Source organism: Pecten maximus, chromosome 15 (assembly GCF_902652985.1).
Source record: "Pecten maximus chromosome 15, xPecMax1.1, whole genome shotgun sequence".
In the NCBI taxonomy this organism is placed as follows: Eukaryota; Metazoa; Mollusca; class Bivalvia; order Pectinida; family Pectinidae; genus Pecten; species Pecten maximus.
This window is the reverse complement of record NC_047029.1, coordinates 35,772,309-35,788,587: the sequence shown is the minus strand read 5'-3', so window position 1 is coordinate 35,788,587 and position 16,279 is coordinate 35,772,309. Positions and strand designations below refer to the sequence as shown.

The following is a 16,279-nucleotide window of genomic DNA, read 5'->3' as shown; positions in this document are numbered from 1 at the left end:
ACCAGCATGACAAGGTCAGACCAGGTTAACAAGGTCAGACCACGTTGACAAGGTCAGAACACGGTGACAAGGTCAGAACACGGTGACAAGGTCAGACCAGGATGAGTTCAATGGACAGTCATTGCTCTTCAAAGTGATTTGTATTCACAGATTTTTCAATGCAGAAATTGTGAATATTGATGACATCCGTATCTGTTAATGTTTGTAGTTAATTTATTATTAAATTACTTTACTTGTCCTTGTGGAAGTTCACTAGTTAATTACATGTCTGGGATTTTTTGCTGGTGGCATATATTTTCATCATAATATTTGCCAGCTTGTTACTGTTACTTAATATGGCATTTAAAAAAAAATGTGAAATTTTCACATGATATTCTACAAGTTTTCAAAAATTACGAACATATTCTTTAAAATTATTGACATTGAAAAGCCATTAAACATATAATAAGTTGTGATTTCATTTGAATTTTACAGATCGTAAATTTGTGATTGCGAATGCCCAAGTTGAGACGTGTCCAATCCTCTTCTGTAACGATGGGTTTTGTGAACTCACAGGATCTTCTCGAGCAGAGGTCATACAAAAGTCGTGCATCTGCGACTTCCTGCATGGCCCGCTCACCAGCTCCTTTGGGATTCTGCAGATCAAAGATGCATTGCAAGGGTCAGAAGAGAAGCAGGTGGAAATTCTTTACTACCGCAAAGATGGTAAGTCAGCAAATATCACTTAAGTTTTTGAAATTTTGTATCAATCTTATATATTATAGCTGTTATATATAGCTGTTTTATTAGCTCCTTTAAATATGAACTATGAAATGCCTAACTAGTGCCACTATTAGATTAGTAACTTGTGCCACAATTAAATAAGTAACTTGTGCCACAATTAAATAAGTAACTTGTGCAACTATTAGATAAGTAACTGGTGGCTATTAAAATAAGTAACTTGTGCCACTATTAGTTAAGTAACTGATGGCTATTAAATGCCTAACTGGTGACACTATTAAATGCCTAACTGGTGACACTATTAAATGCCTAACTGGTGGCACTATTAAATGCCTAACTGGTGCCACTATTAAATGCCTAACTGGCGGCACAGTTAAATCGCCTAACTGGTGGTACTATTTAATGCCTAACTAGTGGCACAGTTAAATCGCCTAACTGGTGACATTGTTAAATAAGTAACTGGCGTCACTATTAAATGCCTAACTGGTGCCACTATTTATTATGCATTAGAGAATTACTCACTATTTGCACCATTTTGCTTGTACAGCAAAGATATTTCAGCTGTTCCAATGTCGGATCGAGTCATGGTAGTTCAGCCTTTACACATTTTATAAGTACAAAGCTTTGATCTATAAAATTAAACAATAAATGTCAACTGTACGTAGTATAATAAACAATAGCTTTGCATGATATTTCAATGTGCAAGTCTTCAACTGAATTTATCCGACATTTAATGACTTTCTCGGAAGTATTGCATCTTTTTTATGGGAGATGGATATATAATGATCAAAGATGATTTCAGTTGAATAAAGTAATCAAGTGAAGCCAATGCCATGCTCCAGGCTCTTCATGATTTATAAATATAACACATCATCACAATTTATAACTTAGACCATGTGATTTTTTCCCCCCAATTTTTTTTTATAAAAATCAAATAGAAAAAGGCAAGCATGTCTTCAATAGGAATGCACTTTTATGTGATAGCAGCCCTGTTCTGTCATGCGATGATCTCATATTATATATATCCTAATAAGGCACACACATACAGTTTAATATTATTGTGATGTCATCAATAGATAATCCTATCAATGGTTACCTTGGTAGTGGAAATTGAATGTTTAACATCAGAATTCACCTGCTTTATAGGTAAATTGATTTGAGGGTTTTCAGTTTTAAGGAAGGAGAGGGATGGTATATAGGCTATACTAGAGCATACTCTCATCATTAACTGCTTCACAGTTTAATTAGTTTGTTTGTTTGCTTACTGGGTTAATCACCCGATGAACAGCCAGAGTCATTTCAAAGCAGGTGTCCTTGTAGTAGTTGGTGACTACCTCACTGGACAACATACGGTAGGCCCCTCGCATGCCATTCAGAGCAATTAGGATAAAGTATTTCGCCCAAGGACATTAAACCACAACAGCACAGACCAACTCGTTTCTCAGCTTCCCGAGAAACACTTCGTGGTTTATTTAGAGTACACTCCAGTTTTTGAAACTCAAGTTCAAAACCCAGTTGGGGTAGTTGCCTGGTACTGACCATAGGTGATTGTTTTTTCTCTGGGTACTCTGGCTTTCCTCCACCTCCAAAAACAGGCACATCCTTAAATGACCAAGGTTGTAAATAGGACATTAAAACAAATAAACCAAAAATTAAACCATATGGTATGCAGCTTTATTTCAATAAGATCCTTATAAGAGCTGATTCAACAGTAACTTACAGAGTTGTGTCCCTTTATAGGTTGCCATTGGACCTTATCAGTCATTTGTAAAACGGTTTTTTTAGTTGTTCAGAGGAATATACTTTTCGGTTTATGTAGAAATGTATATTTCTGTCAGTTGTAAAATGTACTTTTCAGTAACACTTAATTAGATTTTTGGGATGATCTGCCAAGGATCATGATAATGCAATAAGAAAAAAATAAAGTGGTCATGCACATCATATATACACATTGAACCTTGAGCAGATTTACCATATTTACAGTATCGGCGATGAGTTATTTGAAGCGACTTTATCTGTAGATTTCATATTCATTAAACAATGACTTCTTATAAATAGTGAAATGGGTCTAAGAAATAGCGAAGTCTGAGCCTATATCATAAAAAGGTTCTATAAATATTTGTTTAGGAGTTTTAAAAATGCTGTTCACCTCCGTAGATGTTTGTAAAGAATACTTACATGGACAGAGTTGAATGAATATTAAGTCACTTAAGTGACAAGTTGAGTTTGTGCAGTGTTCTGCTTACCAGAGGTAAAATCTATGCAATCTTGTAGGCATTAACGAATTGTAATGTCAACGTTTTGCACTGATTAAGGTTTTTAAAAACACCATTGCATACACTTTTTATTTTTTGTAAATAAGGGGCCGCGGTGGCTGAGTGGTTAAGGTGTCCTGACACTTTAACACTAGCCCTCTACCTCTGGGCTGCGAGTTCGAAACCTACGTGGGGCAGTTGCAAGGTACTGACCATAGGCCGGTTGTTTTTCTCCGGGTACTCCGGCTTTCCTCCACCTACAAAACCTAACACGTCCTTAAATGACCCTGGCTGTTAATAGGACGTTAAACAAAAACAAACCAAACAAACCAAAAGTAAATAAGGGAAAATTGTAAATTGGAAAGTTGTATGAAATTTTTTTTTTAATATTACACCTGATAACATTTTCCAACAGTGATTTTTAGTTCTCTTTAAAAGATTGAACCTCTGTTGTGAATCTGCATACATCTGAAATCTGAATCAATGTCATATATCTGTAAAGACCTTTCATCATGGCATTTCAGAAAAAATGGAAAGTGCATTATTTACGTTTCACATGATATAGTGTACTCAGAGATGATTGTTTGTATGTAAAGGTTTTTGTCAGATAGCATGTATCAAAGTCCTGTTCCTGGACGATAAATGTCACAAAGTGCGTGATGTAATAATTCTCATTCAGGTACGGAATTAAAATACAAATTTGCAAATGTGTCTTGTAACCAAATAAATGAAAAAAGCAGTCCAAAAGCCTATCATATTCTGGAAACTCAAATTAATACTGGAAGCCGTAAAAGCTAAAGGTGAATTCATCAAGGCCTTAATGTAGAATTAAAAGAGGCAATTGGAGCATGAGGTCAGGTGATATGCTATTAAGGTAGCAATGCTGACGAGATGAAAAGTGGCATGCAACCTGTAGATTGGCCGGTATGACATCAGGGAAGTGTTTGAAACACATCAATGTTATACATTACAGAATGATTCTGACAAATGCTTCAGTTGTAATTCCTTGCTGAAAAAAATTAATTTCCACAAGCTAATGGATTTGAAGAACACACATTGTTTTTTTTCTTGTTGAATATAAATTTGGAGACAAAACCTTTGATGTCTGTGTTTTTATATGATTATACAAAATCTATAAACTTATTGAATCTGAAAATGCTTTTATGATTATGAATTCTATAAACGTTATAGAATCTGAAAATGATCTTATGATTATGAATTCTATAAACTTTATAGAACCTAAAATGATCTTATGATGATGAATTCTATAAACTTTATAGAATCTGAAAATGATTTTATGATTATGAATTCTATAAACGTTATAGAATCTGAAAATTATCTTATGATTATGAATTCTATAAACTTTATAGAATCTGAAAATGATCTTATGATTATGAATTCTATAAACTTTATTTAATCTGAAAATGATCTTATGATTATAAATTCTATAAACTTGATAGAACCTAAAATGATATTATGATTATGAATTCTATAAACGTTATAGAATCTGAAAATGATCTTATGATTATGAATTCTATAAACGTTATAGAATCTGAAAATGATATTATGATTATGAATTCTATAAACGTTATAGAATCTGAAAATGATCTTATGATGATGAAATCTATTCACTTTATAGAACCTAAAATGATCTTATGATTATAAACTTTATAGAATCTGAAAATGATCTTATGATTATGAATTCTATAAACTTGATAGAACCTAAAATGATCTTAGGATTATGAAATCTATTCACTTTATATAATCTGAAAATGTTCTTGAGAAGTCTTGCAACAATTCACTTGAAATAAAATTCCTTACACACTTTTTAATAAAACATGAACAATTTTAGCTTTTTCTACTATTGAAATTAGGATATTCTAAATAAATTAATTCAAAAAAAGGTACCATGTTCACACAATCCCAAATCCATGCATTTGGAATCTAGAGTGATTATACAAGCAGTGTTGTGGATAATTTGAAATTGTGTTCTTTGATTCGTTAGATGTGTTGATTGAGAAATCAGTGGTGGATCGATATTTATTGAAGAAGCACATAGAGTTAGTGGTGACAACATTTATGTTTGTTCTTGGATCCGACATCAATATTTAGATGTAAAATGTATTTTACATCTGGTGATATTTACTACCAAAACAACAAATAATAGCCCTTGTCCACAAATTAGCCCTCGATCTTCATCATTTTCGCACAATCATCAATCTTAAAGACCAGTGAGCTAAAATGAGTTAACAAATAAGCCTTCCCAAAATGTTAATACTGAACTTTTACACTATTAGAGTAAAGAATTATTTGAGGGTGAATATAGTACTAACTTGATAGATCAGATACTAAACTTTGACATTAGGTATGGGGCTTATTTGAGGATATTACTTCTGTTATTATTTATTACACTAGGGGTTCGAGGGGACTTTTTTAAAGATAAAAATGGTACTAAGGCCATACCAATTTGATAAATTGTTCTTTGGACTTTGACATTTTAAAATTGGAGCGAGCGAGCAAAATTTTTTTGATTAAAATTTTTTTTTTGAAATCCTAACATTTTGGAGCGAGCGTGTAATTTTCACAGACGCAATATTAGAACAATGTCTTTTCCTCTTTAAATACAGCAACAACAAATGTTTAAATCATTTAAACTAGTTATTTGATGTTGCTGAATTATTACTACATATATGGATCTGCTCAGGAGCAAAATGTGAATAGAAGAACATCAACAACAGAAGTTACAAACAATGTAATGTAGTAGAAAATTTGTCAAAAATACCCAAAGTCAATGATTGGTCACTCCATGAATGATGAAATGCTTAAGCTTGAATTCAAAAACTGTATGCAATGCATGTTCTTTTATGGATACCAATGAAAAAAATATCCAAAAGGAAATATTTTGGCTAGTCAGTGCATCTATAAAAAATAAAAATCCAAATATCAAGGGATGACCATTACAAAACAAACACATTGCTCAAACAAAATCAACAGTGTTTTATTAAATATTAAGTTTAAACATTGATAGTATTTGAACTTAGATAAAATTAACAAAGGCAGCTTTGATTGGCATGTAAAAGTATCAAACAACAGGTCTCAAAATGACTAGAATCTGAAACCAATAAACTACATATTTTGGAAAGAGAACAAAAACATGGTCCCCTCCCTAATCTCAAACAAATAAACAACTCCAAAAAATGGTAGCATGGACTATTTAATCTAACAATATTTATTAATGAGAATAAAAGCATGATTCCAACCAATAAGAAATGAAAACTTAAATTTACCATTGAAAATCACAATACAGTTTTTGAGGATCGACAAGTTTGGCGAGGTTAGGGTGGAAGAGAAAGCGTTTTTTGGGATTCCATTAGCACAGAAAATGCTGACATTTTAACCGTGTCACTGGTAGATTGTGTCTCTTTCTCGTGTTGGGGTTTCACTAAGAATTCAACAAATCTCATCCCTAAACCTTGACATACCGATATGGACATTTCTGCGGACGAAATGATGATTTATTCGCTGCAGGGGGGGGCGATTGCCCGAGATCCGAATTTCTGATAACAAGTACTGTGTTTCGTTCACCCTATTATACAAATCTAGGAACGATAAATCGCCTTCAAGCTCCATTGCCGTAGTGTCCAATACATTATGACGACCTGACTCTGTAATGACAGATACGACAATGACTCTGTAATGACAGATACGACAAAAATACCCATTTTGACACATTGAAATTGATGTAAATACCTCATGGTTTCTTCGTGATCTGACAGAAGTGTCTATCTCAAACAAACGCTTGATATCTCTGTCTTAACACGTTTAAAGCCTTCGTTTCAAATGCTCAATTGATCCGGAAAGGGACTTTCTAAATTTTGACTTCGCGGAATAAATTTCCGGATTCGTCATTTTTTGTCGACACGAAAATAGGAGCGGTAAATTTTTAATTTTATTTTAATTTCAATTTTTCAAAACACGAGCGGTAAATCCGACAAACAACAAATCAAATTGGTATGGCCTAAACATTTGAACTAGGGGAGGGGGCTTTTTGAGGATAAGTATGGTACTATGTAAGCTTTTACACTAGGCAATAGGGCTTAATTTGAGTATAAATGTGGTACTATACTTTTACACTTGGGACGGGGGATTTTTTTTAGGATGAATTTGGTACTAAACTTTTACACTAGGGGAGGGGGCATATTTGAGGATAAATATGGTACTAAACTTTAACACTAGGGACGGAGGATTATTTGAGGATAAACATGGTACTAAATTTTTAAACTAGGGGAGGGGCTTATTTAAAGGTTAAATATGGTACTTAGTTTTACACTTGGGGAGTCTCATTTATTTGAAGATAAATATGGTCCTAAACTTGAGGGGATAAGGGGAGCTAACTGTTTTCAAATTGTTTAATGTTAACGTAGCATACAACCTTAAATAATAACAAGTGTTCTGTGATTACAACACAATGCTACATTATAGATGTATGACTTGTGGTGTTATCATAATAATACTTGTCATCTATTTCTCAGAAAAATAAATTGAAATAAATCCTTTTGTAATTGGTTGTAGTAATGTTTTCTGATGTTATATAAACCTCACGCTTTATTACCATATATTTTCCCCAATACACATACATCTATCAAATATCATGTGAGCAAACATGTAGAATATGTTCTCAATAACCTGTTAAGATATCCTCACCTGTAATGACCCATTAGGGTATGTAATGGTGTCTGGTTGCTCGTTAAGGTATCTTGTTAAGCTATTCCATGCCAGTTGTGTAAGCACTGTTAATGAGAATGGATTTGACGGATCATGACCCACCATTTTTGTCTGCTATTGATTAACGTCCAGACAAACGCTATCACCAAATTTTCCTATTTATCTTCATTTCTCTAATAAGTTAAAAGTGTGATTTCTGAATACAAACAAAACCAGGTAGGCTTTGTGTGTCTGGCTGCCATTCATTACTGTATGCTAATACCATCAATATATCATTAAATTGTTGTTGATAAAATCTTGTTGGAAAAAAAAATCCTAAAGAAATATTCTTCAATCATTGTATTTTCGAATGGGAAGTGAAAAGTGTTGTTAAATATTTTTTAACAGCTACAGAGATTGACTACAGACACAAAGTACAGCTACAGAGATTGACTACAGACACAAAGTACAGCTACAGAGATTGACTACAGACACAAAGTACAGCTACAGAGATTGACTACAGACACAAAGTACAGCTACAGAGATTGACTACAGACACAAAGTACAGCTACAGAGATTGACTACAGACACAAAGTACAGCTACAGAGATTGACTACAGACACAAAGTACAGCTACAGAGATTGACTACAGACACAAAGTACAGCTACAGAGATTGACTACAGACACAAAGTACAGCTACAGAGATTGACTACAGACACAAAGTACAGCTATAGAGATTGACTACAGACACAAAGTACAGCTACAGAGATTGACTACAGACACAAAGTACAGCTACAGAGATTGACTACAGACACAAAGTACAGCTACAGAGATTGACTACAGACACAAAGTACAGCTACAGAGATTGACTACAGACACAAAGTACAGCTACAGAGATTGACTACAGACACAAAGTACAGCTACAGAGATTGACTACAGACACAAAGTACAGCTACAGAGATTGACTACAGACACAAAGTACAGCTACAGAGATTGACTACAGACACAAAGTACAGCTACAGAGATTGTCTACAGACACAAAGTACAGCTACAGAGATTGACTACAGACACAAAGTACAGCTACAGAGATTGACTACAGACACAAAGTACAGCTACAGAGATGACTACAGACACAAAGTACAGCTACAGAGATTGACTACAGACACAAGTATAGCTACAGAGATTGACTACAGACACAAAGTACAGCTACAGAGATTGACTACAGACACAAAGTACAGCTACAGAGATTGACTACAGACACAAGTACAGCTACAGAGATTGACTACAGACACAAGGTACAGCTACAGAGATTGACTACAGACACAAAGTACAGCTACAGAGATTGACTACAGACACAAAGTACAGCTATAGAGATTGACTACAGACACAAAGTACAGCTACAGAGCATGACTACAGACACAACGTATATCTACAGAGATTGACTACAGACACAAAGTACAGCTACAGAGATTGTCTACAGACACAAAGTACAGCTACAGAGATTGACTACAGACACAAAGTACAGCTACAGAGATTGACTACAGACACAAAGTACAGCTACAGAGATTGACTACAGACACAAGTACAGCTACAGAGATTGACTACAGACACAAAGTACAGCTACAGAGATTGACTACAGACACAAAGTACAGCTACAGAGATTGTCTACAGACACAAAGTACAGCTACAGAGATTGACTACAGATTGAAATATAAGAGTTTTTTTTACTGTTTGATGAATTAAGATTGTCTTTTTATTGTTCAAAGAAATGTGAAAACTAATGAAACTATTATTTTTTATTCTTTCAAAGAACATAGATTCTTTCAAAGAACAGGAATTAGATTTTAATAGAGAATGATTAAAAAAAGAAAGCTTGTATTTATTGGTTCTGATTATGACAGGGAACTAGTAATTAATTGTATGGGCTCTGAATTCATGTGACATTTACTGAAGACCTTTTACCCTCCAACAACTGTGGTGTAAGCTACTGAACCAGATTTTAACAGATTTCATCTGCAATTGTGAAACATGTACTCAACCCTATGTGACATTACATGGATTCACCCACAGCAATGACAGGAGCAAACCATTTCATAAATTGGGGGCATATAGCATGAATTGGAAGCCAAAAAATTATTCTTGTCCTCAGGAGGGGAAGAACATTTCTCCCAATTGGAATTGGAAATACAAAATTCATTTGAAGACTCATTTTCTCGGCAGCGAAATGTGACTTGTCAGCAACCGTTGTTGAAGAAAAACAAATTTCTGCCATGTTTGACTGGAATTACATTTGCTGTGAATCAGTTTGCACCTTCATTTTTTCACCTAGTGTTGTCCACATTCTCGCTGTTCTCATTTGAATACCTATACTTTACGCGTCGTAATACAGTTGTTTCTCCAATCTGAAATGATTTTTTTGGGTTAGTCTTGTTAAGGTAATTTGTTTTTAGTTGTGTAACCCTGGTAAATACTAGTCGTAATATATACCGCTCGGCTTGAGAGATCTTCTCTTTAGCTCGATCGGTTGAGCGTAAGACTAGTAAGCCAGAGGTCCCGGGTTCGATCCCTAGCGGAGGCAGTGATTTAAATTTAATTAATCATGCGCTTTAATTGTTACATTGGCACCCATGTAGGGACTCGGGAATGATACTCATCATGTTTGCGAAAGCATCGCTGTTACCCCTGGAAACTCGAGGACGAGTTCTTTTTGGAGGGGGAGTATGTAACCCTGGTAAATACTAGCCGCAATAGACCGCTCGACTAGAGAGATCTTCTCTTTAGCTCGATCGGTTGAGTGTAAGACTAGTAAGCCAGAGGTCCCGGGTTCGATCCCTAGCGGAGGCAGTGATTTAAATTTAATTAATCATGCGCTCTGTTACAGTTGTCATCATCAGGTAGGCTATGATGTATGAATGTTTCAAAGACTTATGCTTTAAAGAGAACCAATGTATTCAGAGGTCACAAAGTGTATGTATGATCAAATGTCACATATTCTGTATAAGGTCAAAGGTCATAAAACCTATGTAATGTCAGAGGTCACAGAATATGTAAGGTCAAATGTCACACATTCTATATCATATAGGTAAAAGGTCACAGCTAGATTCTATATATAAGGTTTAAATGTCACAGAATCTTCTGAAAATCATATGTAGATATTGTTATGGTACAGTTTTAGGATTTACTAATTTTCAAGCATTCAATATGATCACACCATCATTCCTGAGACAGTATTGCTTGTAACCACCAGAAACCTGCCTGACAGAGCGTGATCACAGCTGTAGACAGACTTTGTGTTACCGTTGTGTCTCCTGTACAGCTGCCTGACAGAGCGTGATCACAGCTGTAGACAGACTTTGTGTTACCGTTGTGTCTCCTGTACAGCTGCCTGACAGAGCGTGATCACAGCTGTAGACAGACTTTGTGTTACCGTTGTGTCTCCTGTACAGCTGCCTGACAGAGCGTGATCACAGCTGTAGACAGACTTCGTGTTACCGTTGTGTCTCCTGTACAGCTGTAGACAGACTTTGTGTTACCGTTGTGTGTCCTGTACAGCGGCCTGACAGAGCGTGATCACAGCTGTAGACAGGTGTTACCGTTGTGTCTCCTGTACAGCTGTAGACAGTCTTTGTGTTACAGTTGTGTCTCCTGTACAGCTGCCTGACAGAGCGTGATCACAGCTGTAGACAGACTTGGTGTTACCGTTGTGTCTCCTGTACAGCTGCCAGTTATGTTTCCAATGAATGTCTCTACTGGAGATATATCATGGAGTATGTAACCTTCTGGTTCATAAAAACTCATAATTTATAAAAGGGATCAACTTAATTCCATTAAGAATGCTGTCATTTATGAAACCTCCTGATAGAAAATTTTGTGAGTATTAACTTGTAAAAATGTAGTACAGGGAATGATATTCTATACTGATGTAATGAAATTGATGAAAACCAGATACAAGTAAGCACAGAAATAATCAATAAAATTGAAATGAGGAAAAGCACCAATCTGACCTGAAACAGTCTTAAAGCTCTCGGGTGTATGTCCCCATATCTATACACAGACAGGGGTGTGTCCCCGTATCTATACACAGTTAGGGGTGTGTCCCCATATCTATACACAGACAGGGGTGTGTCCCCATATCTATACACAGACAGGGGTATGTCCCAATATCTATACACAGTTAGGGGTGTGTCCCCATATCTATACACAACTAGGGGTGTGTCCCCATATCTATACACAGTTAGGGGTGTGTCCCCATATCTATACACAACTAGGGGTGTGTCCCCATATCTATACACAACTAGGAGTGTGTCCCCATATCTATACACAGTTAGGGGTGTGTCCCCATATCTATACACAGTTAGGGGTGTGTCCCCATATCTATACACAGTTAGGGGTGTGTCCCCATATCTATACACAACTAGGAGTGTGTCCCCATATCTATACACAACTAGGAGTGTGTCCCCATATCTATACACAACTAGGGGTTTGTCCCCATATCTTTACACAGTTAGGGGTGTGTCCCCATATCTATACACAGTTAGGGGTGTGTCCCCATATCTATACACAGTTAGGGGTGTGTCCCCATATCTATACACAGTTAGGGGTGTGTCCCCATATCTATACACAGTTAGGGGTATGTCCCCATATCTATACACAGCTAGGGGTGTGTCCCCATATCTATACACAGTTAGGGGTATGTCCCCATATCTATACACAACTAGGGGTGTGTCCCCATATCTATACACAACTAGGGGTGTGTCCCCATATCTATACACAGACAGGGGTGTGTCCCCATATCTTTACACAGTTAGGGGTGTGTCACCATATCTATACACAACTAGGGGTGTGTCACCATATCTATACACAGACAGGGGTGTGTCCCCATATCTATACACGACTAGGGGTGTGTCACCATATCTATACACAACTAGGGGTGTGTCACCATATCTATACACAGACAGGGGTGTGTCCCCGTATCTTTACACAGTTAGGGGTGTGTCCCCATATCTATACACATTTAGGGGTGTGTCCCCATATCTATACACAGTTAGGGGTGTGTCCCCATATCTATACACAACTAGGGGTGTGTCCCCATATCTATACACAGACAGGGGTGTGTCCCCATATCTATACACAGTTAGGGGTGTGTCCCCATATCTATACACAGCTAAGGGTGTGTCCCCATATCTATACACAACTAGGGGTGTGTCCCCATATCTATACACAGACAGGGGTGTGTCCCCATATCTATACACAGTTAGGGGTGTGTCCCCATATCTATACACAACTAGGGGTGTGTCCCCATATCTATACACAGACAGGGGTGTGTCCCCGTATCTATACACAGTTAGGGGTGTGTCCCCATATCTATACACAACTAGGGGTGTGTCCCCATATCTATACACAGACAGGGGTGTGTCCCCGTATCTATACACAGTTAGGGGTGTGTCCCCATATCTATACACATTTAGGGGTGTGTCCCCATATCATACACAGTTAGGGGTGTGTCCCCATATCTATACACATTTAGGAGTGTGTCCCCATATCTATACACAGTTAGGGGTGTGTCACCATATCTATACACAGTTAGGGGTTTGTCCCCATATCTATACACATTTAGGGGTGTGTCCCCATATCTATACACAGTTAGGGGTGTGTCCCCATATCTATACACATTTAGGGGTGTGTCCCCATATCTATACACAACTAGGGATTTGTCCCCATATCTATACACAGCTAGGGGTGTGTCCCCATATCTGTACACAGTTAGGGGTGTGTCCCCATATTTATACACAACTAGGGGTGTGTCCCCATATCTATACACAGCTAGGGGTGTGTCACCATATCTTTACACCGTTAGGGGTATGTCCCCGTATCTATACACAGCTAGGGGTGTGTCCCCATATCTATACACAGTTAGGGGTGTGTCCCCATATCTATACACAGTTAGGGGTGTGTCCCCATATCTATACACAGTTAGGGGTGTGTCCCCATATCTATACACAGCTAGGGGTGTTTCCCCATATCTATACACAGTTAGGGGTGTGTCCCCATATCTATACACAGTTAGGGGTGTGTCCCCATATCTATACACAGCTAGGGGTGTTTCCCCATATCTATACACAGTTAGGGGTGTGTCCCCATATCTATACACAGTTAGGGGTGTGTCCCCATATCTATACACAGCTAGGGGTGTTTCCCCATATCTATACACAGTTAGGGGTGTGTCCCCATATCTATACACAGTTAGGGGTGTGTCCCCATATCTATACACAGTTAGGGGTGTGTCCCCATATCTATACACAGTTAGGGGTGTGTCCCCATATCTATACACAGTTAGGGGTGTGTCCCCATATCTATACACAGTTAGGGGTGTGTCCCCATATCTATACACAGTTAGGGGTGTGTCCCCATATCTATACACAGTTAGGGGTGTGTCCCCATATCTATACACAGCTAGGGGTGTTTCCCCATATCTATACACAGTTAGGGGTGTGTCCCCATATCTATACACAGTTAGGGGTGTGTCCCCATATCTTTACACAACTAGGGGTGTGTCCCCATATCTATACACAGTTAGGGGTGTGTCCCCATATCTATACACAGTTAGGGGTGTGTCCCCATATCTATACACATTTAGGGGTGTGTCCCCATATCTATACACAACTAGGGGTGTGTCCCCATATCTATACACAGACAGGGGTGTGTCCCCATATCTATACACAGTTAGGGGTGTGTCCCCATATCTATACACAGCTAAGGGTGTGTCCCCATATCTATACACCGTTAGGGGTATGTCCCCATCATCATACAGAACAGGGATAGTTCTGGGTGACTATTATAATGAGAATGTTTGATGGTTTAAAGTTCCAACCAAATGAGATTATATTACTAGAATTATTGGTGAATATATCAGTTTACAGGTGTATACAGTATCATTGTGGACAGGATATTAAATTATTATTATACATAGGCAGTAGTGTAGTGGAACTGCACCCAGTCAATTATCGGCGATCAGGTAGCTCAATTGATAGAGCATCTGGCTAGTGTTCGGAAGTCCCGGATTTGAACCTGGGTCTGGCTGTGCATTTTTCTTCTCCTATTACATATGGTGCCCGACTAAATACCTACTGAGTCTCAGGTGTGTCTTCGGGGTCGAAGACTTTGTTGAAGGAGGGAGGAATGTAGCAGAACTGGACTGGGTCGATCATCGGCGACCACGTAGCTCAATTGGTAGAGCATTTGGCTAGTGTTCATAGGTTTCGGGTTTGAACCCCTGTCTGGCTGTGTATTTTTCCTTTCCTACAGTAGTACCACAACAAAACATATGAAACCTTGATGACAACTGTGAATATCTTACCTTGATTGACCTCATACATCCCCCAATTTAACTGACCCTGACTGACCCAATCTGACCCCAACAACTCCATCCTCTTAACTGAAACCAAAATGTCATCTAAAAGAGTTGATGCAAGGTAGAGTCAATACTAGAAATTACAGTCAATGGGAGATAAGTCTAAACTAAAACAATAACATTCTCCCATTACCTTGTGTGAAGGTGAAATGATGGTCAAAGGGAGATAATTCTAAACTAAAACAATTACATTCTCCCATTAGGACTAAGACCACAATTAGCTTCGCTATATGTTTCATTGTAACATTAAAATTCATAATAAATTCCCAAAATCTCATATGCAACTTTTCATCTCACCTGGCCAAGACCAACATCTGAGAAGCAAAATATAAAAGTTTCAACCCAGCATGTTGGGCATTTTCTGGAGATAGCTGTCAAAATGTGTCACCAACATGGATTATATACATCTGGGTCAGGGGTAGAGGTCAAATCAGGACTCATCACACAGGGTCCTGGAGCACATAATAAATGATCAATATTATTATTTTACATCACAAAACCTAGATTGACATCTCTGCTATAAATCCACATTAAATTCATCAACAAAAATCAAGTTCAAAGAGGCTTTTCATTTGTTTTCCTGAAATACATACATTTTTGAGGGGACTTCATTCGTGGGACCTTGATTGACCTCAGACATCCCCCAATTTAACTGACCCTGACTGACCCAATCTGACCCCAACAACTCCATCCTCTTAACTGAAACCAAAATGTCATCTAAAAGAGTTGATGCAAGGAAGAGTCAATACTACAAATTACAGTAAAAGGGAGATAAGTCTAAACTAAAACAATTACATTCTCCCATTACCTTGGGTGAAGGTGAAATGATGGTCAAAAGGAGATAAGTCTAAACTAAAACAATAACATCATCCCATTACCTTGTATGAAGGTGAAATTATGGTCAAAAGGAGATAAGTCTAAACTAAAACAATGACATTCTCCCATTACCTCGTGTGAAGGTGAAATGATGGTCAAAGGGAGATAAGTCTAAACTAAAACAATGACATTCTCCAATTACCTTGTGGGGCCGCGGTGGCCGAGTGGTTAAGGTGTCCCGACACTTTATCACTAGCCCTCCACCTCTGGGTTGCGAGTTCGAAACCTAAGTGGGGCAGTTGCCGGGTACTGACCGTAGGCCGGTGGTTTTTCTCCGGGTACTCCGGCTTTCCTCCACCTCCAAAACCTGGCA

At 37.6% G+C, this 16,279-nt stretch overlaps 1 protein-coding gene across 1 annotated transcript in view; it reads left to right on the top strand.

Moving 5' to 3' along the window:
* Positions 1–16,279, top strand: part of LOC117343408 (potassium voltage-gated channel subfamily H member 2-like) — a 243,962-nt gene that overhangs the window by 140,268 nt on the left and 87,415 nt on the right. The window contains exon 2 of the mRNA XM_033905750.1: positions 475–705. Coding sequence (XP_033761641.1) covers positions 475–705 — 231 coding nt within the window. The remainder of the gene's footprint in view (positions 1–474; positions 706–16,279) is intronic.